The sequence below is a fragment of the Homarus americanus genome, unplaced genomic scaffold (assembly GCF_018991925.1).
Source record: "Homarus americanus isolate GMGI-L3 unplaced genomic scaffold, GMGI_Hamer_2.0 scaffold50165, whole genome shotgun sequence".
NCBI lineage: Eukaryota > Metazoa > Arthropoda > Malacostraca > Decapoda > Nephropidae > Homarus > Homarus americanus.
In genome coordinates, this window is record NW_024748747.1 from 1,520,987 (window position 1) to 1,545,768 (window position 24,782).

General features: G+C 43.7%; 1 protein-coding gene across 1 annotated transcript in view; it reads left to right on the top strand.

The window, feature by feature from the left end:
- LOC121880412 (potassium voltage-gated channel protein Shab-like) overlaps positions 1-23,911 on the top strand; it is a 96,009-nt gene extending 72,098 nt beyond the window's left edge. The window contains 4 exon segments of the mRNA XM_042387604.1: positions 4,818-5,297; positions 16,274-16,376; positions 16,735-17,552; positions 21,707-23,911. Coding sequence (XP_042243538.1) covers positions 4,818-5,297; positions 16,274-16,376; positions 16,735-17,549 — 1,398 coding nt within the window. The 3' untranslated portion in view covers positions 17,550-17,552; positions 21,707-23,911.
- Positions 23,912-24,782: the final 871 nt, after the last annotated feature.

The following is a 24,782-nucleotide window of genomic DNA, read 5'->3' on the forward strand; positions in this document are numbered from 1 at the left end:
GTTTATACAGAGAAGTGTCCACTCTTTTGTGTAATGTTATTTTATTTCATGTAAACACGTCTTGTTTTGATTTTATATTCTTTTCAGTGTCACTTAGTTTGTTCCTCTTTGACCCTAGTCCTCCTAACCTTGAACTGACAGTCCCTAACCCTGCGTATCTATCTCCCTTCCCCCCTCCTCCCTGCTAATCACTCACGATCTCAGAGAATTGGTCATCTAAGGTGAACAAGCATTTACTAAACTATGAAGAACCTGAGCCCCAGCTGCGTGTATCTTAGTAAGATGGTTGTTGACCTTCACTGTTGCTGTGTTCACCCAGTGTTATATATGTTGACATATTTTAACTTACTTAACAGTATGTAGTCACAGTTAAGTGTTGGTCACCGACAGGCTGCTGTAGCTATTTGATAACCTTAAACCTGATACAATCAGAATTAAAGTAAGGAAAGAGAGAGGACCCAGATGTCGTGTGATCAACGCTAAAACCTCTTTAAATATCCTTAACTCGCTGCTAACATGACCTGAGTTCATCTACTGTTTTTCCTTTTCCTCTTTTCACACACAAACACACACACACACACACACACACACACACATATATATATATATATATATATATATATATATATATATATATATATATATATATATATATATATATATATATATATATATATATATATATATATATATATATATATATATATAATGTAAGCAATCCTCTTGGTCCTCTCCGCTACTATAACCATTCGCCAATACTCCTTGTCATCCGTGTTACAAGGCAGAGCTGAACTCATCATTACCCAAATACTAATTCATCTCTTACACCTTATACAGCCGACACCTTCATCCCTCTCACCTTGATCCTCCCTCTGTCTTGATACACTGATACTCAAGCCATCAATACTCCCAAGTATCACCCTCCTCCTCCACACACGTTATGCCACGCACCACAGTTCCCACTGCCTCCACACACTGTTTTATTATTAATCTGTTGTTTACATGACTATATTCAGTAACCTGGTCTTCCTCCTCCTTCCCCTGAAGTGTTTGGAATTTGGACTGACAATTTCCACACCCCAAAGATGTTTCACTACTTATTTCCTTCCCCAGAGATGTATGGGCTGATTTGTTTCCTCCCCAGATATGTTTAAGCTTACTAATTTCTCCCCCAGAGATGTTAGAATTTACTAATTTTACCCCATAGATGTTTGACCATACTAATTTTCCCACTGAAATGTCGAAGTTGATGAACCCTCAGAGCTGTTTAAAATTGTTTTCATATTTTTCTCTCTTGAAATATTTAACTTCGTGATCCCCCCCCTGAGATGTGTGGCTTGTACTCAGTATTTTTCTCCCTTCATCCCAGATATTTAATATTTTCCCAACAGTCCCAGGAGAGTATCGTTTACTTTTCCCCAACTATTTCCCCAAATAGTTACTTTGGGCAAATACTGTTCTTAATACAAATTGGATTGAAATTATTGACATTTACCTTTTCTTCTTCATTACAAAATATTAGAGATTTTCTCATGATATATTTGACTTGAATTTACTATTAACCCCCAGAGATAATGTCTTATTTTTTACCAGAATCTGTTGATTTTTCACCCCAGAGATTCTACCCCTAAAGATGTTTGAATTTTTATCTTGTCCATTCCTGCTCAGATGCCTGAATTTTTTCATATTTCCCCAGAGATTTTTTTCAACTAATCAATTTTCCCCAGAGATATGTGGCTTTTGATTTCTGATGTTCATACCCTCTGCTTCCCCCAGATATGTGGGACTTATAATCTTAACTTCCCCCTATATATGCCTGACAGCTGCCCCCAGTCTCACCCCAGAGGTGATAATCTACAGTTATCAATCACTCTTCCCCCAGGTGTCTAGCCCAGCCACAGCCACCCCCAGAGATTTCATGCGATTTTTGCTTCGCAATGTGCCCCTGATATTTCCTCAGATAGTATTTTTTCTAATATTTTCTACCAAATTTCCAAATACTGTTTTAGTAAAATTTCTCCTAATCCCCCAGAAATCTTATCCCCAGATATCTTAGGGTAAAATCATTTGATTAATTAAAAAATAATAATCTTGTATATATATATATATATATATATATATATATATATATATATATATATATATATCTTGCTCTTTCATGAATTTTAATATCATTGTCAATATTCCTAAATACAGTATATATTTTTACTAAATTTTTTCCTCGTCCCCAGAGAATCAAAATATTTGTTACCATCCACGGAGTTAAAATATCTATCAGTTAACTATCAAATATTCTTGGATCATTTCACCGCAGAGAATCCCACAAACCCCTATATATACTTACTGTTTTTTGTTTTTTGTATTTCCCCAGAAGTGTTTTGACAATCACCCCAACACCACATATCTACGGGGGTGTTTTGACTTCTCAGTCTTAACCCCTAGAGATTTTTTACAGTCGTCCACCAATTTCTGAATAACTTAAAAAAATTTCCCCCAGAAATTGTTAATTGTTCTTTGTCTCCCCAGTGATTTTAAATTGCTCTTTACACCCCCCAGAGACTTTCTTTTTCAACAATTATCTGTTCTACGGGTAGTAATCTACCCCAAATTATATTTAGTTTGACTTTCACTCACCGACCTTCACTCCAACCCTCCCACTCAATTATATTAATCAGCTTTCACTAAGATACATAAATTTCACTCATCACCTCATTAGATTTATCTACCTTTCACTCTAGCTGTAGTAAGTAACTTAACTTTCACTCTTCTTATAGATGTAAAATTATACATAGCTTTCACTCTGCCCATCACATAGTAATATATATTATGGCTTTCACTGTACTCAGTATAACATTCCCTATCTCGTTATATTCACTCTACCACTCAAATAATATTATATAACCTGACTTCCATTCTCGCCCCATATTTAATACTGCAGATGTCATTCAGTAGTACTGTACATTCTTCACTACAATTCTCATTTTATCTTTCATTCTGCCCTATAGATGTCATTCTATAGATCATTTTTTGTGTCATTCAATAATGTCATTATTCATTACATTCTTCACTACAAATGTCATTCTTCACCACAGATCTCATCCTATATTCCATTCTTCACTACAGTTGACGCACCATACCACTTCATTACCTATTCGCCGCAAATTAAACTATCAACACCTGTTTCAATATTCGGTCTTCCCTCGCCAAAATTAGACGAACTATAAGTATTGCCCATTTTATATTTTAAATCAAAGAAGACCAGTTAATATCAACAAAAGAAGATAACTTAATGATTGGTGATCCTTTGATATTTAAAACAAAAGTAGAGATATTTTAGATCAGTCCGTTATCCGATAAACAAAAGCTAAATTAATATCAACAAAAGAGGAAGAAATCATATCAATATTCCCCATATGACAAATAAATATGAAATCGGTCTTTTATTTGATAACAGAACGAACATAAAGGAAATAACCTTGTAAGTAATTTCTTCCCACAGATACTTTACATTACCTGGAAATATCACTGTTTTAAGATCATATCGATAACTTTAACTCACTTTTGCGAGCCATTTGTAACCCTCATAAGTATTTAGGCTTATAATATAACAGTGAATAAATAAATATATATATATATATATATATATATATATATATATATATATATATATATATATATATATATATATATATATATATATATATATATATATATATATATATATATATATATATATATATATATATATATATATATATATATATATATATATATATATATATATAGGGTGAGTCTGTACTCACCCCTGAAGATGTGAATTACACGAAAGCGCTTGGGAACTTCGTGTTTTCTTTTCCTTGATTTACTTGCATATATATATATATATATATATATATATATATATATATATATATATATATATATATATATATATATATATATATATATATATATATATATATATATATATATATATATATGTGTGTGTGTGTGTGTATATATATACAGTATGTATATACTGCACATCATGTTAAAAAATATATATATTTATTTTTCTTGTTATAAAAATGTACGTGATCAGGAGGACGGTGACAAGGACCACACTCACATGAGTTCCTCTTCCGCCCGAAAACTAGACACGTTGCTGTGATGTGAACACTCGTTCTCCCTTCCCGTGTGCGGGTAGCGAGTCAGCGGTGGCGTGACAATACAGGCATGTACACACACACACACACACACACACACACACACACACACAGCGCTTTTAAGTACGTGCACACCACATTACTTATCCCGGGAAACATTATTTTATCACCGACAAAACTATCCTCACCACCACCAGTCACCATCCCCATCCGTCACTTTCCACTCTCCTCAGTATCACCACTTGTAGTCATAATTGACCCAATCACCATCACTTCGACTAACCAACCATCAATACCAGTCACCAACACCAGTCACCTTCAACTCACCATAAACACCAGTTACCATTACTTCGACTCAACACAACACCAGTCACCATCTCTTCAACTCACCATCAACACTAGTCACCATCACTTCAATTCACCATCAACACTATTCACCATCACTTCTCACCATCAACACTAGTCACCGTCAATACGAGTCACCATCACTTCATCTCACCATCAGTGCCTGTGGTGATTCACCATAGAGTCGCACGTGCCATCTGTCACTCTCCTGTCGGGTCTCACTCTGCCTGCCACCTTCCTTTGCTTGCTTCCTGCTTCTCCCTCCCGTCTGTCCCTTCTCCTGCTGTGGCGGGGGAGGCAACCATGCTGACGGTGGTGTGGTTGCAGGACTACAAGGAGTTCATAGACGCGGAATGCCTGGTGCCGGCGCCGGTGACGGAGGCGCCCTTCCCCATAGAGCTGCGGCCGCTCAAGACCCAGGACGGGTCCAGGAATGGTGGGGGCGCGGGGCACGACCTCGCCTCCATGGACTCTACCGACACCTTCGCTTCTTGCCCCACCCACCCCTTCAACTCCCAGGCCGACCTCACCGACGACCAGCCTAACAACAAAGATTCCAACCTTTATGTGAATCCCCTCGACGCGGACGGCTACCAGTCCCCAACTACAGCAACCGCTAGCGCGGCTGCAACGCCCCGCACACCCACTCCACGGTCGTCGCCGCGCCACAGGCCAATACACCGCCCTCAGGGCTACACCACAGACTCCTTTGACGACACGCGGAGCACCGACAACCTCCTGGGCAGCAGCCGCTCTTCTCTGCAGGACTCCCCACTGCCCAAGCACCGCCGCGCGCGCTTCCAGGAGGTACGCCCCTTCCACCTACCATCTTGCCACGCCCATCTCACGCCCACGTCACGCCCACGACACCCAAAACACAGGCAGTCGGCGAGATACACCTTGCTGAAATGAATATAAATATAAGATTCATGAAATATACACCCAGTTATGCCTCGGTATTTTGTATTTTCTAACAGTTTGCCTTTGAAATATTTCTTCTTAGCTTCTGTAATCTAACAGTTTTTGGTCATCTGCCTCTTCACTGACATATTAAAGAAAAAACAAATGAAAACAATATTTGGTTATACTACTTGTGTGCGACTTTATATAACACTGCCTGTGATTATTCCTGGTTATGCTCTCTTCAGGATTTAGTTTTTTTTAGTAACAAGTGCGTTTGATGATATTGAAATAACCACCACTGCTGTATTTGTGCATGTGTGTTGTGCATGTGTGTCTACTTTATGTCAACACCACTTTATTTCTTCTACATGGTACTGTACTTTAGTTTAGACACATCACCGACATTTTTTCAGTACAGAGTTTTTATATATATATATATATATATATATATATATATATATATATATATATATATATATATATATATATATATATATATATATATATATATATATTTGTACCTAGTGGGAGGGGGAATGTCAACTCGCCATATGAGTTTACTTCACAAACTATGACAAACTCATTTAAGTTCTGAATCCGAATTGAATAAGCTTTAGTGTAGTGTTGATTGTTGCGGCTTCCTGCTATAAACGCCTCATCATCTCCTTGACATTGGGACAGCTCATGCTTCTGCAGCTTCTATCTTGCTTATATCATGGTCAGCGAACCCCTACCAATTCCTAAATCGACCCCCTCTTAGCATCACCTCATGAAATCCCTCCCCTCCTCAGATTGACCCTCTTAGCATCACCTCATGGCCTCTCCTTCCCCTCAGATTGACCCTCTTTGGATCAAATTTTACTTCTCGGCATCTCCACATGAAACCTTCCCTCAGATTTACTTCTTAGTATCTCCTCATGACCTCTTCCTTCCTCCGCACCATAAGCATCTCAGTATTTCCTCTCCCCTTAGATTTGCATTCGTATGGTAAGGTATCCCTCGGCTCTCCCACATATTTAACATCCCGTAGGCGTCCTCCACTCCTCGTCCATTCCCAGGTCTCTACCCCTCCCACCCATCCCACGCCCCATCCCGCCCGTCCCATGCTCCTTCCCTCCCGTCCTACGTCCCCTCGCGACCGTCCCAAGCCCCCTCCCACACCCCATCCCACCTGTCCCACGCCAACTCCCACCTGTCCAACGCCCCCCTCCCGCCCGTCCCACGGCCCTTCCCGCCCGTCCCACGCCCCTTCCCGCCCAAGACGAGCGTCGACGGCCGCAGTTGTGGGCGTGTGGTCGCCAGCGCTGTAGTGGTTCCTGATAACGAAGTTCTTGCATCGTTCCTTAGGAAAATATTTTTCCTTGTTTATCTGCTGTACAGTAAAGACTTGAGCTCAGTTTGTGTCGTCCCATCATTCTCCTCCCCTTTGGCAGAACTTTCTCTCTGACTGAATGTTGATCTTTTTATAACTTAACCTCCGCCTGTTACAACAACACAGTGTCTGAAGAGGCAACAGATCCAGCTGCACATGTACCTGGGATCAGCCTCAACCCCTTTCACTCCTCTAGTGTCTTTTGTTTCTTAATGTTGTATCTCATAAATACTCTTGATTATTTTTCTCCATTCATCTTTCAGTTTCTGTAAACATATATCGATAGAAGAAATAACAATTTACCACATTTTGTAAGATTATGAATCTTGTTTTTATATTCCCGCAAAGAAATTCACATGCAGCCCCCAAATATTGTTTGTTTTACCATCTTGTATTTGTCATTATTTTTGGTGTATTCCACATACTCGGTATTATGCAGCATTCACTGTCCACACTGAGGTTAGCCAAGCTCCCAAGTAGCCCAGTTATGCATTTTCAGATAAGTGATGTATAAGGCTAAGGATCAACCCCTTCCCCCTGGTAAGCTACCAACTATGGTTGTCAACAATGTAACCCGTAAGACCAATCAGATATTGTTCATGACCCAACCCCCTTGAGGTAGTGCATCAAGGTGGTACCCCAGGACAAGTGCTCCTCTTCCCCCATTAATGAATTAACAAGCAGTTTCCAGTACAAAGGTATAGAAGAAGGTGTTTCCCAGGCAGAATGTGCTCCATTTCCCAGTAACGAACTAATAAGACAGTGTCCAGTAAGGAGGTAGTAGGGGTAGGTGACGCTTGTGCTCAGCGCTTGTCCAGCTTGTAGCGCCTCTCTGCCACGTTCTCACCCACACTTGACCCTCTTTGACTGCCACTCTTGTCATTCTCAATTTCTCATCTGCCTTGTCAGTCGCATTATAAGTGGGAAGACTTAAGAGGGTTTCACGTTTATTTATAAGAATGATACGACAGAGTTAAGAGTTGGTAGCCCATGAGGGAGCAGCGGCAGGTGGGTGAGGGTGGCAGCTGGAGTGCGGTGTCACACTCTGACAGTAGACTCACTCAAGATGGCCCTCACTGGGAGCCGAGGAACAGTCATGCTTGCCTAGACACTCACCCTGGGATGACCAACACTCTAGAGGCACGCAGCGCATGGCAGTCGTGACATATACTGCAAGTCGTTGAGGACTGTCGGTGTGAGTAAACATCGGTGTCCAGGTAATATTACACTTTCATTAACTCAAGAGCCTTTATGGCCGAGACCACCTCAACCTCATCCACACCACAGGTGATTTTTTGGCAGAAGGAGAATGTGTTTTTGTTTTTGTAGTTGTGTGTATAACATGTGCTAACTATCGGAAGCATCGGGTGATAGTTCAGGCTGTTGATAACTGTTATGTACACGATAAAGATAAACTTTAAACTCAAATCTGTGAGATGTGTCTGGTGGAGTGGAGTTGGTCTCCTTCATAATCTTACGATGATTATTCTTGTATCAGGTAGATGATCAGCAACGGTATAGTGTGTGTGCTCGGAAAAGGATTTATCACATGAAAAGTTCGTCAAGCTGATCAACTTTTAGTTTTCCGAACACACTGGAGACTAACATTCTGGAAACTCGCCTTGCCTCCCCACTACTCCATAAAGCAACAAATTCGCCAAGATGCCGAAGATGATTGCGATATTATTGCATTCCGGCGCTGGTATTGCGTTTCTATGACGAAATCAATCACTGATAACTTTAACTTTCCCTATTTTCAACTTATCCCTTGGAGTTCCAGACTGCAGTATACTGTAGGCAACACGCGACCCACACCTCACGCACACACCACTACACCGACACCCCACTTGTGAAGATACAACCAAAATGTTTTCAGACTTGCTGGTAATATTTCTTATTGAAATTATTTAAAACAATATATAATAACTTGTTAACTTGTGTCAAAATACAGTTATATAAACAAAGTCTATTTGATACAGAGTCTCTTCACTTTGACAATACCGATGCAAGAACTAGAGGAGATTTTTACTAAGAACCTGAGAGAATTGGTAAACATTTTGGTTTATTCTGTATCTCCCGGAGTCTGAAGTCCTAGAGAGGAACTTTGTTTCTTAACACTGTTTTTATTAAGTAAAGCGTTGCAACATTATTGCAACATACTGAACCTAACACCATCGACTCGTTAGTTTTCTATCAACCTCTCTCAGGACTCCTTTTCAGATCCCGACAGCTACGGTGGAGGTGTTTGCAATCTAGTAAGATTTTCGGTCAGGTCGGTTAGTTCATCACCTGGCTAGCTAAACATGGGAGGTAATCGTTGATTTGCCTCTCACAGCTTGGCTCACCTGATGAACCATCCTTCTAGCCGAAAAAAATACAGAAAGAGAAAGAGAAAATCTCCAAAAACACCCCCCCTCCCAAGTCTTTAGGGAACACAAAAAAAAAGCACAGAGCACTGACTTAAGAGGTTTCCCTACTTATGTTCTCCCTAAAACTTAAAAAAAAAAACTTTCTTTTCTAACTAAACTTTCTCCTTTCATGAAATAGAATGTAGAGATGATGATTTCTATCACCCCAGCTTCCAATTGAAGGCGGTGGCGAAGAAATAACGAATGTGTTTATACGCTTGTGTGTGTGTGTGTGTACTTGACCCTCGTGTGCGTAAGCTTTGTGCGTTATGTCCATGTTTGCTGCGATTATGACTGTGTTTTGTGTGTGTGTGTGTGTGTGTGTCTAGTACATGGAGTGTATATCTGATGCATGGTGTGTGTGTGTGTATATGGTGCATGCTGTGTGTGTGTGTGTGTGTGTGTGTGTGTGTGTGTGTGTGTGTGTATTTGTTGCATGGTGTGTGAATCTTATAAACTTACACATGAGACTGGTGCGATCATACGAGGGTCTGGTGCATTGTGGGCGTGGTTCATTGAATGTATTATTTTGATATGTTAGAGCGTTGATTCGATGAGTTGCGTGCATGAATGGGTGGCTCTAGTGTATAGTGTATTTTTATACGTGGGGCTAAAGTGTGCATAAATTAGGTACAGTGCGTGGATGTAATTGTTTTAAGTGGAATTATTTTCTTGTGCGAGAAAATAATACACGGCAAGTAGGTCTAATGCGTTCTGCTTATAAACAGTTTTCTGTGAGAGGACCTGGGCGTGGTATAGATGGGTAGTGACATGTGCTGGGCGTGGTATAGATCGGTAGTGGCATGTGCTGGGCGTGGTATAGATGGGTAGTGACAGGTGCTGGGCGTGGTATAGATGGGTAGTGACATGTGCTGGGCGTGGTATAGATGGGTAGTGGCATGTGCTGGGCGTGGTATAGATGGGTAGTGACAGGTGCTGGGCGTGGTATAGATGGGTAGTGACATGTGCTGGGCGTGGTATAGATGGGTAGTGGCATGTGCTGGGCGTGGTATAGATGGGTAGTGACAGGTGCTGGGCGTGGTATAGATGGGTAGTGACAGGTGCTGGGCGTGGTATAGATGGGTAGTGACAGGTGCTGGGCGTGGTATAGATGGTAGTGACAGGTGCTAAGTGATATAGATGGGTGAAAGTGACAGGTGCTGGCGTGGTATAGATGGGTAGTGACAGTTGCTGGGCGTGGTATAGATGGGTAGTGACAGGTGCTGGGCGTGGTATATAGATGGGTAGAGACAGGTGCTGGGCGTGGTATAGATGGGTAGTGACAGGTGCTGGGCGTGGTATAGATGGGTAGACAGCCATGGGCGTGGTATAGATGGGTAGTGACAGTTGCTGGGCGGTATAGATGGGGTAGTGACAGTTGCTGGGCGGTGGTATAGATGGGTAGTGACAGGTGCTGGGCGTGGTGCTAGATGGGTAGTGACAGCTGGGCGTGGTATAGATGGGTAGTGACAGTTGCTGGGCGTGGTATAGATGGGTAGTGACAGTTGCTGGGCATGGTATACATGGGTAGTGACAGCTGCTGGGCGTGGTATAGATGGCAGTGACAGCCAAGGCGTGGTACATAGATGGGTAGTGACAGTTGCTGGGCGTGGTATAGATGGCAGGACATTGCCGGGCGTGGTATAGATGGCAGTGACAGTTGCTGGGCGTGGTATAGATGGCAGTGACAGGTGCTGGGCGCGTGGTGTAGATGGTAGTGACAAAGGTTGGGCGTGGTGTAGATGGTAGTGATAGGTGCTGGGCGGTATAGATGGGTAGTGACAGTTACTGGGCGTGGTATAGATGGGTAGTGACATGCTGCGGTATAGATGGGTAGACAGTTGCTGGGCGTGGTATACATGGGTAGTGACAGCTGCTGGGCGTGGTATAGATGGTAGTGACAGTTGCTGGGCGTGGTGTAGATGGTAGTGAATAGCTGCTGGGCGTGGTGTAGATGGGTAGTGACAGCTGCTGGGCGTGGTATAGATGGCAGTGACAGTTGCCGGGCGTGGTGGTAGATAGTAGTGACAGTTGCTGGGCGTGGTGTAGATGGTAGTGACAGTTGCTGGGCGGTGTAGATCGGTAGTGACAGTTGCTGGGCTTGGTGTAGATGGTAGTGACAGTTGCTGGGCGTGGTGTAGATAGCAGTGACAGTTGCTGGGCGTGGTGTAGATGGTAATGACAGTTGCTAGCGAGATGTAGATGGTAGTGACAGTTGCTGGGCGTGGTGTAGATGGTAAAAGACAGTTGCTGGGCATGGTGTAGATGTTAGTGACAGTTGCTGGGCGTGGTGTATTTGGTATTGACTGTTGCTGGCGTGGTGTAGATGGTATGACAGTTGCTGGGCGTGGTGTAGATGGTAGTGACAGAAGCTGCTGGGCGTGGCAGTATAGATGGTATTGACAGTTGCTGGGCGGTGTGTAGATGGTAGTGACAGTTGCTGGGCGTGGTGTAGATGGTAGTGACAGTTGCTGGGTGTGGTATAGATGGTAGTGACAGTTGCCGGGCGTGGTGTAGTAGATGGCAGTGACACTTGCTGGGCGTGGTGTGATATTGGTAACAGTTGCTGGGCGTGGTATAGATGGTAATGACAGTTGCTGGGCGTGTAGATGGTAATGACAGTTGCTGGGCGTGGTGTAGATGTTAGTGACAGTTGCTGGGCGGTAGATGTTAGTGACAGTTGCTGGGCGCGGTGTAGATGGTAGCAGTGACAGTTGCTGGGCGTGGTGTGTAGATGGTAGTGACAGTTGCTGGGTGTGGTGTAGATGGTAGTGACAGTTGCTGGCGTGGTGCAGATGGTAGTGACAGTTGCTGGGCGTGGTGTAGATGGTAGTGACAGTTGCTGGGCGTGGTGTAGATGGTAGTGGACAGTTGCTGGGCGGTGTAGATGGTAGTGACAGCTGCTTGGCGTAGTGTAGATGGTAGTGACAGCTGCTGGGCGCGTGGTGTGATGGCAGTGACCGTTGCTGCGTCGTGTAGGTGGCTTGTGACAGCTGCTGGGCGTGGTGTAGATGGTAGGAATGCTGCTGGGCGGTGTAGATGGTAGTGACAGTTGCCGGGCGTGGTGTAGATGGAAGTGACTGTTGCTGGACGTGGTGTAGATGGTAGTGACAGTTGCTGGGCGTGGCGTAGATGGTGGTGACAGTTCCTGGGCGCGTGGTGTAGATGGTAGTGACAGTTGCTGGGTGTGGTGTAGATGGTAGTGACAAAATGCTGGGCGTGGTGTAGATGGTAGACAGTTGTAGGGGCGTGGTGTAGATGGTAGTGACAGTTGCTGGGTGTGGTGTAGATGGTCGTGACAATTGCTGGGTGTGGTGTAGATGGTAGTGACAGTTGCTGGGCGTCGTGTAGATGGTAGTGACAGTTGCTGGGCGTGGTGTACATGGTAGTGACAGTTGTTGGGCGTGGTATACATGGTAGTGACAGTTGCTGGGTGTGATGTAGATGGTAGTGACAGTTGCTGGGCGTGTAGTGTAGATGGTAGTGACTGTTGCTGGGCGTGGTGTAGATGGTAGTAATAACTGCTGGGCGCGGTGGTAGATAGTAGTGACAGTTGTTGTGCGTGGTGTAGATGGTAGTGAAAAGTTGCTGGGCGGTGTAGATAGTAGTAACAGTTGCTGGGCATGGTGTGATGGTAGTAACAGTTGCTGGCCGGTGTAGATGGGTAGTGACAGTTGCTGAGCGTGGTGTAGATGGGTAGTGACAGTTGCTGGGCGTGGTGTAGATAGTAGTAACAGTTGCTGGGCATGGTGTAGAGATGGCAGTGACAGTTGCTGGACGTGGTGTAGATGGTAGTGACTGTTTCTGGACGTGGTGTAGATGGAAGCTGCAGTTGCTGGGCGTGGTGTAGATGGTAGTGGGACAGTTGCTGGGCGGTGTAGATGGTAGTGACAGTTGCTGGGCGTGGTGTAGATGGAAGTGACTGTTGCTGGACGTGGTGTAGATGGTAGTGACAGTTGCTGGGCGTGGCGTAGATGGTAGTGACAGTTCCTGGGCGTGGTGTAGATGGTAGTGACAGTTGCTGGGTGTGGTGTAGATGGTAGTGACAAAATGCTGGGCGTGGTGTAGATGGTAGTGACAGTTGTAGGGCGTGGTGTAGATGGTAGTGACAGTTGCTGGGTGTGGTGTAGATGGTCGTGACAATTGCTGGGTGTGGTGTAGATGGTAGTGACAGTTGCTGGGCGTCGTGTAGATGGTAGTGACAGTTGCTGGGCGTGGTGTACATGGTAGTGACAGTTGTTGGGCGTGGTATACATGGTAGTGACAGTTGCTGGGTGTGATGTAGATGGTAGTGACAGTTGCTGGGCGTGGTGTAGATGGTAGTGACTGTTGCTGGGCGTGGTGTAGATGGTAGTAATAACTGCTGGGCGCGGTGTAGATAGTAGTGACAGTTGTTGTGCGTGGTGTAGATGGTAGTGAAAGTTGCTGGGCGGTGTAGATAGTAGTAACAGTTGCTGGGCATGGTGTAGATGGTAGTAACAGTTGCTGGCCGGTGTAGATGGGTAGTGACAGTTGCTGAGCGTGGTGTAGTCAGGTAGTGACGGTTGCTTTGGGCGTGGTATTTTATGTTGACGGTTGTTGGGCGTGGTATACATGGTAGTGACGGTTGCTGGGTGTGATGTAGATGGTAGTGACGGTTGCTGGGCGTGGTGTAGATGTGTGGTGACTGTTTGCTGGGCGTGGTGTAGATGGTAGTAGCCTTTGCTGGGCGCGGTGTAGATAGTAGTGACGGTTGTTGTGCGTGTGGTGTAGATGGTAGTGAAAGTTGCTGGGCGTGGTGTAGATGGTAGTAACGGTTGCTGGGCATGGTGTAGATGGTAGTAGCGGTTGCTGGCCGTGGTGTAGATGGGTAGTGACAGTTGCTGGGCGTGGTGTAGATGGGTGGTGACGGTTGCTGGGCGTGAATTGTAGATAGTATTAACGGATTGCTGGGCATGGTGTAGATGGTAGTGACGGTTGCTGGACGTGGTGTAGATGGTAGTGACTGTTTCTGGACGTGGTGTAGATGGTAGTTTACGCAGTTGCTGGGCGTGTGGTGTAGATGGTAGTGGCGGTTGCTGCGCGTGGTGTGGTCAGGTAGTGACGGTTGCTGGACGTGGTAGCAGATGGTGATGGCAGTTGCTGGGCGTGGTGTAGATGGTGAGTGGCGGGTTGCTGGGCGTGATGTGGTGGTAGTGACGGTTGCTGGACGTGGTATAGATGGGTAGTGACAGGTGCTTGGCGTGGTGTAGATGGTAGTAACAGTTGCTGGGCATGGTGGCTACATGGTGGTAGCGGTTGCTGGGCGTGGTGTAGATGGTAGTGGTAGTTGCTGGGCGTGGTGTAGATGGTGGTGATGACGGTTGCTGGGCGTGGTGTAGATGGTGGTGACGGTTGCTGGACGTGGTGCTTGGGTGGTAGTGGCAGTTGCTGGGCGTGGTGTAGATGGTAATTGGCGGTTGCTGGGCGTGGTGTAGATGGTAGTGGCAGTTGCTGGGCGTGGTGTAGATGGTAGTGACGGTGGCTGGCCGTGGTATAGATGGTGGTGATTGTTGCTGGGCGTGGTACTGAATGGTAGTAGCCAGTTGCTGGGCATTAGTCAGCCAGATGGTGGTGACGGTTGCTGGGCATGGTGTGGATGGTAGTGACAGTTGCTGGAGCGCGTTGTGCATGGTAGTGACGGTGGCTGGGCGTGGTGTGAATGGTCGTGACGGTTGTGGGCGTGGTGTACATGGTAGTGACGGTTGCTGGGCGTGGTGTACATGGTGGTGACAGTTGCTGGGTGTGATGTAGATGGTAGTGACGGTTGCTGGGCGTGGTGTAGATGGTAGTAACAGTTGCTGGGCGTGGTGTAGATGGTATTGATGACGGTTGCTGGGCGTGGGTGTAGATGGTATTGACGGTTGCTGGACGTGGTGTAGATGGTAGTGGCAGTTGCTGGGCGTGGTGTAGATGGTAGTGACGGTTGCTGGAAGAAGTGGTGTAGACGGTGAGTGGCAGTTGCTGGGCGTGGTGTAGATATTATTGGCAGTTGTTGGGCGTGGTATAGATGGTGTGACGGTTGCTTGGCCTTGGTGTAGATGGAAGTGACATTTGCTGGGTAGGGGTGTAGATGGTAGTGACGGTTGCCGGGCATGGTGTATTTGGTGACAGTGGCTGGGCGTGGTTTATGAATGTGGTCGTGACAGTTGCTGGGCCTGGTGTACATAGTAGTGACGGTTGCTGGGCGTGGTGTGCATAATCCAGTGACAGTTGCTGGTGTGGTGTAGATGGTAGTGACAGTTCCCTGGGCGTGGTGTAGATGGTAGTAACAGTTGCTGGGCGTGGTGTAGATATTAGTAACGGTTGCTGGGCGTGGTGTAGATGGTAGTGACTGTTGCTGGGCGTGGTGTAGATGGTGGTAACTGTTGCTGGGCGTGGTAGATGAATGGCCAACAGTTGCTGGGCGTGGTATAGATGGTAGTGACTGTTGTTGTTGCTGGGCGTGGTGTAGATGGTAGTAACAGTTGCTGGGCGTGGTGTAGATGGTAGTGACGGTTGCTGGGCGTGGTGTAGATGGTAGTGACTGTTGCTGAGCGTGGTGGCAGTGGTGTAGATGGTAGTGACGGTTGCTGGACGTGAATTGTAGATGGTAGTGACGGTTACTTTGGGCATTGGCTGGCGTGGTATAGATGGTAGTGACGGTTGCTGGGCGTGGTGTAGATGGTATTAACGGTTGCTGAGCATTAATTGTAGATGGTATTAACAGTTGCTGGGCGTGGTGTGAATGGTAGTGACAGTTGCTGGACGTGGCGTGTAGATGGTAGTGACGGTTGCTTTAAGGCGTGGTGGCGTGGTGTAGATGGTAGTGACGGTTGCTGGACGTGGTGTACAGATGGTAGTGACGGTTGCTGAACGTGTTGGCGGCGGGTGTAGATGGTAGTGACGGTTGCTGCGGGCGTGGTGTAGATGGTAGTGACAGTTGCTGGACGTGGTGTAGATGGTAGTGACAGTTGCTGAGCGTGGTAGCGTGGTGTAGATGGTAGTGACAGTTGCTGGACGTGGTGTAGATGGTAGTGACAGTTGCTGAGCGTGGTAGCGTGGTGTAGATGGTAGTGACAGTTGCTGGGCGTGGGTTGCAGGAGAAGCCGAGACCGTTCAGCCGGCTACTGGAGTCCGTGGAGAGAGCGCGGGCAGCGAGGGAAGGCTCAGCCGCAGACAAGCCCAACAAGATCACCAATAGAGGTACGCCCACACAGAACTACGCCCACACGCCCACATAGCAGTTGCTCCGGGGATGGGGTTGGGGTATGAGGGGTCTTGGGGCAGCGGGGTATAGCATGACCCAGTAGATGGTTCGGGGATGGACTAAAAACTGTTTACAGTCGCACGGACCCACATCATGACAAGAGCCTCTACACCCATGACTCTCATGCATGCTTTTTTTTCTTTCTTACACCGTTTATGTGTGTTATTTTTCTTTAAATAATATCTTTAGTTAGTCTAGAACTAAATACACCACAATACTGTTTATATTAAGTATAATGTGAGAGTATAGAGGTGGTTGTGGTGGGCAGCGTGAGTGCGGGTTGGTATGTTACAGGTCGCAGCGGTAGCAAATCATCGCTAGGCGGAGACTCGCTGGACTCGAAGCGGTCACATGGCTCTCCGGAGCGGCGGAAGTCCATCCTGAAGCACCGAGACCCAGAGACCGAGCAGCTGCTGCCGGACCTCACCTACGACCCGCCGCCTGGCGACCACGAGAAGCTGGGCAGACCCACTCTTAAGGGCATCGGGCCGAGGGCGGGCGGGAAGCCTCACGCCCTCCCCGTCAAGTTCGTGGGCGTGGACGAAGAGGAGGACAGCAACCGCCCGCGCCGCATCCTGCCCCGTTCTCCCATGCCGAGGAGACATCCACAGAGAGCACCGCTTGCGGACCTATTCGCGGATTTTGCGGGGCAGGAGAAGGCGGCGCGGGATGAGGCGACCCCCGAAAATATCTTAAAAGATTCACTCGAGTTCAATCTGGTCTCGACGGCGGCGAGCCTTGATCAGCGTAACGCCAACACGGTGCTGCGCTGCTCTAAGGCGCCATGTTTGTATAACCAGCCTGCCTCCACCTCGCCCATGGCCATGTCCCCTGACGAGGTGGGCGAGCCGCTGCTCTGCCTGTGTGGTGCACCCATGACCCCGGTGGCAGCCACGCCCTCGCCCACCATCATCACGCCCACCAGCGCCCTCTCCAATGCCCGCCCAGTCACGGAGAACTGCCTCCTCACCGATGACCTCAACAATGGCCCCGCCACTCTGCGAGACATCGATGACTTGCTGTTCGCCGACCACACGCCCACTGAGGAGACCCACCTCCTCGACCGTTCTCTCTCCATCCCACACAACAACTCCGGCCTTAACAGCTAACCCGTGAGTAATTCTTCCTTGTATTCCACCTTTATAACTTTTGTCCATTTGCAGCGTACCCCTCTGGCCTCGACGGACTCCGGAACACTTGGCAAACTATCTCTCATAGTTGTCAACTTAGGTATGTCCTCTGCCAGCGACATCTGTCTACTAATTGGTGTTGCCGCCCTGCCTCCTCCACACCACATTCTCCTCCTGGTCATGGTGAGGCTTAACATTTCAGCGAGGTGATCCTTCCGCAGATAACGTTAATGCCACTTAACTTTTGTAAATATAATGAGTTGGTTAATTTACAGGTGCTTCGCTTCATGCTTCAATATATGGAAACAATAAGTACAGTATTAACTATCAAATGCATCGTCTTACACTAATTAATGTTTGAGAATCTTGGACAAAAATAATCTTTTGTTTCTCCAACTTCATTTTCTTCTTAATCAACTTATATGTAAGAAAGATGAATCAGGAGGTAAAGAGGTAAAGATATGGGAAAACAGAACGGAAGAAGGGAGTACGAATTACCAGCGGAACATTCCTGTCTCCTTCCTACCATCACATTAATGCAAGTTTAAGAGCTACTATGTTTGCATGTTGAGCAGAGAGCAGCTTACGGTGAGAGGCAGAGGTTTGAGACTTATTGATAAAAGGAAACAAATGTGTGTAAGAAAGTGGTGGTGTGTGAAATAGGGGTCATGGGCGATTTATTGACAACTAAGCGCTGGTGTACCTACAGGGTGTTTACAAAGTTCCTTGATATTTGTGTTCACAGATTCCTTTGAAGTTGCATAGGTCAAAATATATGTATATAACTATACTTTTCATTATGACATTGTCATATATATATGCCCGTGAGAGAAGGCTGGAGGAACCATGCCTATTATGTGGACCAAAAGTTGAAATTATGGCAATTTCTTGCGCTAATGACCCTTGATAAAAGATTATATACTTATTGGAATGATTCCATTTCGTAAATTTTAATGTTGATTTTTCCTGTTTTTCTACAACTGAAACTACTGAAATGGTTAAGATGTCAACTTTCAATTCTAAGAGGAAAATTTTTCGCCAAAAAATCCTTCAATATCTGCCAATAGTCCTCCTGAACAAGTAGTGGGGCAGCTAAATGCAATTTTTCAAGAGAATCATGCAAATTGTGATACAAGCACCAAATTTGGCATGGTAAAGCAGTTTGTGAATGTGTAGAAACTTGCCTTATATAAAGTTTGTACACATCGTGAAGATTTTTATTTACTGATATTGTTAAGTATAGGCTATATAAGATTTTTTTTTTTACAATTATTATTACACATTACTGAAGATAAATAACGACCAGGGAATTGTTGCTCTGACCACTTGCCTTTAGTTTTGATTGGCTACCAGTCATGTGTCAAAATCGGTGAAGCTAATTAACTATATAATAGACCTGGTGATTAACGATACACATTAAATGTTAAATATCATCATACATATGCTAAACTAAAATGATTTTTGAGTATGGAAAAGTAAACAATGTCAGTTGTTGCGTAAGGAGAGTAAACAAACACGCGGGGGTGACTGACAACAGCTGTAGAGTGTGGACGTGGTGAAGGTGTCCAACAAGTACTCACGTGTTGCTCTCTCCTTGCTCATTGTTGCTCTGATGGGTCACATCCGGTTCTCTTTTGTCCATCTGTTCCATTTTTTATAGACCATCTCTTGGAGAATATTCTGTAGTCGTATTCGTCATACGGAAGTAGTTGACTAAATTATCCTCCGTTTGCTTACGTAGAGAACGAAACTTATATTGTCACCGTTGCTTGCAGTGATGACATCACACATAGCCATTTCAGTGAGACAGCCCTAATTTTTACAAAAGATAAGGACCATGTTAGAAATATCTTTGGATGTTGGATATGCCCTTACTGAGAACAGAAGCCATTTGTCGTCATTTGTTTTGAAAGGCTCACTAACCAATAGGAGAGCTGCTCGAGGCCTATTGATCCACCCACGTCCGGACAGGTGAACACTGGCTGCGTATTGCTACGACAAACACAAGCTATTAAAGTATACATATCTACATTTATTACTTTGTATTTTATGTTTAATATTACAATGATTTTCTAACCATATATGTATGAACAAATTTAAATTTGATGATGTTTTTTTGTATGCCATGACAAACTCAGCCACCCCGAATTCACTCAAACGAATGCTGTACTGAGCCTGCGCCATCGATTCAAGATGTGGTTCATGAAACGGTGTTGTTTTTGCATTTTATCCACGTCGCCACCTACATTGAATATTTTACCATGTTACTGGCTTTAGAATTTACCTGAAAATTTAGCGTAAATAAAACCGGAAAATAAAAATAAACACAGGGCAACTGCGTATGGTCAAGTTTTACCCTGCGGGTTAATTAGTTGCTCTTGATTTTGTGCCAAGAAAAGTTTCGTAAAGTAAAATTAAGTTAATGATGAACTGTTCTTTATATAACATCACCAGTCTTAGCTCCCCATCTCCTCTTTTCCTGTCCTCTCCTATAAACAGTTTTTCCATTCTGTTATTCCTTTGTCTCGGTTCCCTCACTGTGTATGTACTGTACTGTACTGTCTACCGCTCCTTCTCTTCTTCCTTCCTCGTTTTCTTTGTTCTCCTTCCCACACGTTTTATTTTTGTATTTACATGCTTCTGTCCTCGGTTGGCTAGTCGCATAATTAGTGATATAGTGAGGACTGGAACCCCGCCTCTTAACTGTTAGTCTTTCTGCGGAGTCTGTTGAGTTGATATATATATATATGGCATCGTTTATCTTATAGCTGTTACAGGAAATTAATAATAATATTATTATCAATACAGTACACAATTTCAAAGGGTTTACGGCTTTGATACGTCAGGTATACTGGTTTGAATCCAGGGTTTCGTTGATTCACTCGAGGGTATAATGCTTCTTTTTTTCTTTTTTTTAATCTAAGGTCTATAACACAATATTCCTGGGTTTTTTAAGTCTAGGTTAAATGAGTTTCAATCTACGTTGTATCTTCCAATATGGGACTAATTGCCCCCAAAGCCATTAAACGACACAGATATAACAAGATCCATGTCGGTCTTTTGCCAGGACCTGTCTGAACAAAGAAATACACTCTACAGCCATATGAATCTAAGTCAAACTGAAAACTCGTCAATTACCGCTGTTCCTTTTCCTTTTTGACCTTTCCACAATGACCTTTGACCTTGTTCACATCTGTACTTGTGGACTGAAAATGTCTGGCCACAAACTTGTTCTTGGACGTAGTGGAAGAGAAACAGTTTTGTATACCTCTGCTTAATTAATGAAAATGACCTTGTAGTTAATATCTGACTAACCTATGTGTGCCTCCGTGTGTGTGTTTGTGTTTGTCTGTGTAAATACATACATTTCTTCAAACTATATAACAGCCACACACGAGATGTGAAGATTCTTATGTCAAAATACTTGAAATTGACAGTCATGATTTTCTATTGTGTATGGATTAGTGTATTAACTAAACTTGTTACGCCCTTAAAGACCATAGTTGCTGAAGCGCAGTGATAATATAATAACGTCAGCAATAACGTTATATCTCCATTTGACATAATAACCAATATATATATATATATATATATATATATATATATATATATATATATATATATATATATATATATATATATATATATATATATATATATATATATATATATATTTTTTTCCATCAGTAACCATTATATTTCCTTTTTATCATATTATTCTTTCTTCGTACTATAAATATTTACTTGTTCTTCGTGGTATATCAGAGAATGAAAAGGTTATGAAATATTTATTTTAACATACAACGTGTTATAGGGTTATCTTAGATGTAATAGTGTGTTTTAAAACGTATTAAAAGTTTATGAAAATATGGTAATAATTTAGATGATTATGTAGAGTAAAAGATTACCGTACTCAGAAGATACTTAATGTGTTTAACTTTACTTTAAATAATTAACTAAAAAAATTAAACTAAGCTAAAGTATTTAACTCTACTTAAAATATTAACTTAGTTTAATTAGCTCCAGTGAAAAGATTACCTTAACTAAGAAAAGATTAACTTGTACAAATTAACTTAGCTCCACGAAAGAAAAATATTAGCAAACTCCAAATACTAACATTGTTATTACTTCCACAGGTTGTGGTACGCTCGTCCAAATACAGTCTTCATACACGCCTCTGGCAGGAGACCTTAGGCGCCAGCTAAACACCTCCGCCTCTTCCTTCTCTTCTTCCTCTTTCTCTTCCTTCCTCCCCTGGTCCTCCTCTACCCTCACTCGTAGTGTCGTCTTAGACTTCGAGAATTTGTTATATATGATCATGGAAAGGGAGAGAGAGTGGCTAGCTAGTATGGAAAGACAGAGATGGTGCTAAGATAATCTGGTGATCTGGAGAGATGCAGAGAGAGAGAGAGAGTGGGAAGTTGTTATGGCAGACCAGAGAGAGTGGCAAGTTAATAAGGTAAGGGACACAGAGATTGTATGGTAAACTTGGAGAGTGGCAAGTTAGTTTGGGAACTAAAGAGAGTACAAGTCAGTATCGCAAGTTTGCATGGCAACCTAAAAAGTATAGGAATATATTGAACCGGTGGAGTAGCAAGTTATTTGGCAACGAAAGAAGTATGTGAGACGAAAGCTTTTGGCAACCTTGACAGGGTGGCAACCATAGTGTGTGACAGAGAATGGCAGAATACAGGATGGCAAAGACATCATGACATGATATAAAAGTATAGTTTGGCGTAGTGTAACAATTTGGAATAGTGTGGTGAGCCAGAGTCAATGGCAAAACGGTGAATATGGCAAGTCCTACGAGTATGGCAGATTAGAGAATAGTATTGTACTCCAGAAAGCGTGGCATCTCAGAAGAGACGAGATGATTATATGGCAAGATTGAGTGGCAGTCCAGCGTGAAAAATTAGAGTTTATAGCAAGCCAGAGTATAAGGCAAGCCAGAATGAATGGCAACCCAGAGTGTAAGGCAAACCGGGTGTAAGACAAGCCAGGTGTGGAGCAAACTGAAGTGTTAGGTAGGCTAGAGTGTATGGTAAGCCAGCGTGTATGGCAAATCGGGTGTATAACAAGCCAGAATGTAACGTGATCCAGTGAATGTGACGTGTGTGTGTTAAGATAGCGTGTATAGGAGGCCACGGTGGAGCACAGTGAAGAGGTACCCAAGAAGTACTTGGCTACAGAGGGCGTCAAGCCACGCATGTGTGTATGTGTGTGGCTTTAGTCGGGGAGTTCATCAAACCGCCTAAGAGTGTGGCTAAAGGCGGAGAATTCGTCAAGGCATCCATGTGTGTGGCTTTAGCTTGTGAGTTCGTCAAGCCACCCGGGGAGTTTGTCAAGCCATCTCAGAAGACTACATAAACCAGCGAAAGTGGGACTCCTTGGTGTGTTCGTGGCCAGTGAGGGGCCGCGCCTGGTCAGGTGAATCAACACAAGTCAAGACGGCGCGGGATCACCAGTATGTGTAGTGACGTAACCTCTACCTTCATTTGGCTCTTAATTGAAAAAAAAATAAAATAAAATAAAAAATAAGTAAGGTGTCTAAATTAGATGTATTGTTAAGTCATAGGTGACGTGGAGGTTGTGATCCCAAGAGTTGTGCAGTGTGTAAGATATGGCAATAAATAACTCGATGAGAAACGTGTTGATCAGACCTTATTTGATGAATTAATAGAACAGTGGAGCCTTAGAAGCAGCAAAATTGGGCAATTTTTAATGGTGGGTTTGTCGGTGAGTCCGCCCCCCCCCCCCCCCAGCAGTATTGATGCAAGTATCGTGCGTAGCTGTGGCCCTCGACATCGCAGGTCAGCATCTCCCTAGCCTCTTCTCCCGCTAAAACAAATGAGCATCGTAATCCCCAAACGAGAATATTAACAATGTTTAGATCGTTGTCGCTCAAACCTTTCGTCCATGTCATTCAAGTTGATAATGGAGAGTTTAAACTTCTGATACATACAAATTGATACTACTTGGTATTTAAATACAATATTCGTAACTTGATCTTCTCTCAAACTGCCGCCTGCGAAGCCGTTGGTCACTGTAGGTTCTAGTGTAAAGTAATTACTGTAGTTCTGTAGCGGCGACGCCAACGTGATAAAACCTAGGATTTACCAGCTTTGTGCGCCTACAAGCCATTCCGCCAGACAGTCAGCCAAGCAGCCAGCCAGCGCCGCCTTCCGTGTCTGTTAAACTTTGCTATTCGCACCATCACCAGCCAGTGTGCTCGTCGCATGGGACACTCGCCACTGGCCTCAACAAGCTCAGTGTCACTTCATAAAATTAAGACAAAAATAAGAAATTACTGTTATTATTATTATTATTATTATTATTATTATTATATATATATATATATATATATATATATATATATATATATATATATATATATATATATATATATATATATATATATGTGTGTGTGTGTGTGTGTATATATATATATATATATATATATATATATATATATATATATATATATATATATATATATATATATATATATATAGTATTTATGTATATGCATATTTATGTATATATATATTTCATGTAGATCCACAATGAAAACGTTAATAAGATAAATCTTGATAAAATCACACGGGAAAAGGGAAACAACGGAGCCTCTGAAGATGTCTTGAATAAAGACGAAAGCTAAGGTGCTCCGTTGTTTCCCTTTTTCCGTGTGATTTTATCAAGGTATATATATATATATATATATATATATATATATATATATATATATATATATATATATATATATATATATATATATATATATATACAGTATATACACTAAAGAGACTCGCCCTGCGTCTCAACTTCGTGTCAAATACTGACTTGGGGTGATGACAAAAATATTTCCGTACCTGACAAACTTTTGAGATAACCAGGGCAGGGCCGGTGAAGTGTGTTCTGTGTAACTCTGCGGAACTGATCAGAAACAATTCTCAAATGACCTACAAGGAGAGGAAAACTGCGAGAGCTGTGTTGGGGGAAATCTCAAGGACCTTTTTATGCGCTTTCTAGTCCCATGCGATGGTAATACTGTCATCACCTTAGAGCAGACTAAAACATTTTGTTCCTCTGGTGCTTTATTTAAAAAATAATAATAATAAATGCTAAAATTTTATTCGAAAAGGACAACTCACTGCCCCCATATTCGCCCAGAGCAACTCGCCAGGGCAAGACGTTAAAAGGGTGTGTGAACCT